The sequence below is a fragment of the Daktulosphaira vitifoliae genome, unplaced genomic scaffold, assembly GCF_025091365.1.
Source record: "Daktulosphaira vitifoliae isolate Bord-2020 unplaced genomic scaffold, ASM2509136v1 Scaffold_2, whole genome shotgun sequence".
Classification (NCBI taxonomy): domain Eukaryota; kingdom Metazoa; phylum Arthropoda; class Insecta; order Hemiptera; family Phylloxeridae; genus Daktulosphaira; species Daktulosphaira vitifoliae.
The window spans coordinates 19,101,248-19,105,283 of record NW_026099573.1 but is presented as its reverse complement, the minus strand read 5'-3'; the positions used below and the strand labels follow the sequence as shown (position 1 = coordinate 19,105,283).

General features: G+C 28.6%; 2 protein-coding genes across 2 annotated transcripts; both read right to left on the bottom strand.

Annotated features, from left to right (window-relative positions):
* Positions 1-561: 561 nt before the first annotated feature.
* Positions 562-2,274, bottom strand: LOC126899436 (neprilysin-2-like). The gene is made up of 2 exons (XM_050674391.1): positions 2,071-2,274; positions 562-1,930 (listed from the first exon to the last, which is right to left on the bottom strand). The coding sequence occupies exon 2, from the start codon at positions 1,296-1,298 to the stop codon at positions 732-734; it is 567 nt and encodes a 188-aa protein (XP_050530348.1). The 5' UTR covers positions 1,299-1,930; positions 2,071-2,274; the 3' UTR covers positions 562-731.
* LOC126898040 (neprilysin-2-like) lies at positions 1,611-3,352 on the bottom strand. The gene is made up of 2 exons (XM_050671989.1): positions 2,071-3,352; positions 1,611-1,930 (listed from the first exon to the last, which is right to left on the bottom strand). The coding sequence occupies exons 1-2, from the start codon at positions 3,350-3,352 to the stop codon at positions 1,611-1,613; spliced, it is 1,602 nt and encodes a 533-aa protein (XP_050527946.1).
* Positions 3,353-4,036: the final 684 nt, after the last annotated feature.

Sequence of the window (4,036 nt, the reverse complement as noted above, 5' to 3'; positions counted from 1 at the left end):
CGAAGTTGCAATAGTATTGACATAAATTTTAACCATATTTTTGTTATAAATGTATAATGTAACTGTACATTATACATTTATAATAACTGTACATTACACAGTTATTATAAAGATAAAATTTAAATTTAATCATTTTTCTAAGGAAAATGCGTAGTTAATTATTTGTATTAATATTTTGAACTTATCAAAAAAAATTCGTTTTATAATTATTATCAAATTTTATTGTAATATGCACTATTTGCCTTTATGCTCGTTAAAAAATGTTTATTATTATAATTATTATAAATAACAAAAGACTAATAATTCACTGATATGAATTTTAAATATAATTTAAATATATTAAAAATATTAAAATTGCCTTAAAAATATTTCAAGACTAAAATAAATATCAAAGGTTATACATCAAGTTCTTGAATTTAAATTATGAAAAAACAAACAGAAGTAAAATCTTTTTATTACTGCAACATTAATCATACAATCAAGGTCTTTTCAAGACCAATCACGATTTTTTCAAAATTCATAACAAATTCTTGCTTTTAAATTAAACTTATAATTGTTGTAAGTTTGAAACATATTGTTTTATATCTTAGTATATGAAATCCTAATCGAAGCTATAGTTGTGGAGCAACGAATCCTATGACTACACGTTACCGTTACAAAACACACTAAAGAATACATATACGGCCAATACTTTTTCTCAGTCAAATCACTGATTATGCGGATAAGCTTTATCACCAAACTTTGCATTTTTTTTTCGGATTCATGTAAGAGCCTAATGGGCATTTGAAATCGTTAGCAAATTCAGGTTGGTTCTGAAATGTACCTATCACTCGATATTGGCCTGGAGGATGTACACCAGTAAGAACTATATGCTTGAGAGTTTCAGGACGATAAACTGAACACCATATATTTGCTGCATTTATCCAAAACATTTGTCGTCCTGAGTATTCATATAAGCCAGGTAATCTAGGCTCTGTTTTATTTGCTAACCATCGGCCATATGCATTATACGCTAACATTACTCCACCATTGTCAGCAATATTTTCACCAATAGTATGAAGTCCATCGATGCGTAGTCGCGCTTCTTTATCTGCAATGTAGTTACTGTATTGACGAATCATGCATTCTGTACGAACCATATACTTATCGCTAGTTTCAGGATGCCACCACTCTCGTAGATTGCCCTTTTTATCAAATAGTCGACCTTGATGGTCAAATCCATGAGTTATTTCGTGACCAATGACATATCCTATACCACCGTAATTCATGTAGTTAGGACGATCCGCGGAAAAGAACATACCTTGTAAGACACCTGCAGTTCAAATATTAATTAAAATTATTTATTTATAAATAAATATAAATATCTTTATCATTTCTTTATTCATTTTAGGTACCTTACGCGAATCGTTCAGTTGCAAATGACATTTATCCATATTTTTAAAATTGTAATCTATTTGTTGTATTCATTAAATTATACAATTTTTTTAAATATTATGAAAGGAAAAGAAACTTTTTGTGTATACGCTTTTTTGCAACTGGATGACTCAATTTGAAGTGATAACGTTTATCTTGTTAGCTTTATGAGACTTAAATTGTGTTTTGGTAAACAATTACAGAAATAGTTCACCTGCAGGAAGCTGTATACTATTTTCAACTAAATTATAAAATGCATTGACAGTTATCGCTTGACCATGAGTTATCCAATCAGACTTGTTGACTGGAGTGTGTAATTTTTCAAAACTTTTATCACAACGTAATTTGATTAACTGTAATACAGATCGAAAATAATCACTGTCATCTTCTAACTGAACCTTCGAATAATATTTATCTACAATAGAGTAATCTAATAATTCATCTGGATAAGCCACAAATTCTTCTATCGCCTCAGCTTTTTCTAATGCGTTTTTCTTTGTTATCGGATCCATCCATTCTATAAACATGATATCATATGGATTTTTAATATTATCTTATTATTTTCTGCTATATGAATATTCCTTATTAAAAAAATATTTTATATTGTTTTGAATTTTAAAATTAAAAAAAAGAAAAACAATTTATAATTTCTCATACCAGCGTTTGTAAGAGTTCGGTAAAATTCTTCGCGAAGATTTTCAACCATTTTTGAAGAAGACTTTTTAGTCTTTAAGTTAAAAAAATTATTTACGTACATGGAACTGACTGCCAAATCTACTACAGACGAAACAACATTAACGCATTCAACCCATCGCGGTCCACGAGCTATCCTTCCAAATAAATCTTCTTGTAATAACAGCTGTCGATCTCTTAATCTGCGATTAGAAAATGCTACAGATGACTCTACAGCTCGCCATATAAGATAGTTTGCCAGTACTCGTTTAGGTGTAAACTTGAGTAATACTTCAAGACCTGTTAGGTAGCTAGGCATAATTACCATAATTTTTTGGTTGTCATGAACGCATATATTATCAGCTCTACAAATTAGTCTATTGATGTACTCTTTCCATGGAACTTTAGGGTAACTATTAGTTAACGTTGTAATGTTAGATTCGGAGATCATAAAATCTTTTATTTCATTAAGCGACTGAAATAATGAAATTCTTGCTAATTTGACTTCAAAATCAAGAACCCTTCGTAGCTCAGCTTTTGCCATTTGCTTTTCTGCACCTAACTCTACTGCAATATCAACCATATAACGGTAGTAAGAATTCACCATTTTATCTTTTATTCCTCGCTTTAAATATAATGAATTCATATTAAGTGTTGCTCGATCTAACTCAATTATGTGTGAGGTAGTATCTTTAGGATTCACCTTTATGGATATATCTATTAAATAATCTACACTCATACCTAAATCACGAAATTTATAAATCGTGTCGGTCCATTGGAAGTCTAATTCATTCCAATTAGATCCCATAATAACAGGCCACCCTCCGACTTTGAACAGTAATTGCTGCAATGAGCTAATACCATGTTCTTCCAACTTTCGTTCATCTATACAACAAGCAAACATTTGCTTAGCTAGTTTTGAATGTCTAGGTTCGTCATTTTGAATAGGCTGTTCTAAAACACGTCGTACTTTATCTATAACAACATTATTGACTGCACTATAAGTAGTTTGTGCTAATTTATCATCATCCACCTTGGCATCGGTTGTAAATTTTCCACATGCAAATTTATAGAAATCGTCACAAGGATTAATAGATTTATCCACATTAGCTAATATGGACGCTGCTGAACGAACACAACCCTCCGATACACATATGTTATCATCTTCTATAATTGGATTTTCCAAAAAACTATCTTCTGATATGGATAGTGTTGATACAATTTTTAAAATACACAAAAGACATATGCAAATAACACTGGTTCCCATTAATAAAAAAGTTTGTGTAAGAAAACAAACACTTTAAATTTTAGCTAAAAATTCATAAATCCATTATTTTAATTAATTTTTTTAAATAAAATAAATAATACATAAAATTAACTTAGCAATTAATTACTATGCCAACAAATAAAATTTTTTCAATGTTTCTTCTAAAACTATTTTGGTACAAATGTTTAGAATACCATTTAACTGATACGAAAAACATGTTATTTCATTATTTTAATATGCTTCTCAGAACAATGGATTGGAAAAAGAATCAATGACTAAAATATAGTAATACATTTTAAATTATTTTAAAATAGTATTTAAAAAATTTACTTTTTAAATCATTATTAGGAATATAAATAAAATGACACTAAAATTTAGATAAAGAATATCTTATGTTTTAATCATTTTTTCTGTAAATCGTAAATAACTGATGAAATACATTACATTTTGCTTTATGCAAAGTTTTGTTCAATATTTGATGAAAGGTATTTTTGTCAATTATTTACTGTTAATGAGTTACTAAATCTCATTCCAGTGACTAAATACCCAGACATTGAATTAATGGATTATTAGAGAAAATAATAGAAAAATCCTTAAAATTTGAATTAGTACAAACTTAAATTAATGTGGTAATTGTAACTAGTAGAGTACGTACAATTTTGAATGCGGGCTATTACATAAAAA

What these genes read in the sequence shown, in the direction of transcription:
- LOC126899436 (XM_050674391.1), bottom strand. Translation starts at nt 1,298, where the DNA reads ATGTTCTTTTCCGCGGATCGTCCTAACTACATGAATTACGGTGGTATA.
- LOC126898040 (XM_050671989.1), bottom strand. Translation starts at nt 3,352, where the DNA reads ATGGGAACCAGTGTTATTTGCATATGTCTTTTGTGTATTTTAAAAATT. An exon ending in CCGAACTCTTACAAACGCTG is followed by an intron (nt 1,931 to 2,070) that starts GTATGAGAAATT and finishes TCATGTTTATAG; the next exon opens with AATGGATGGATCCGATAACA.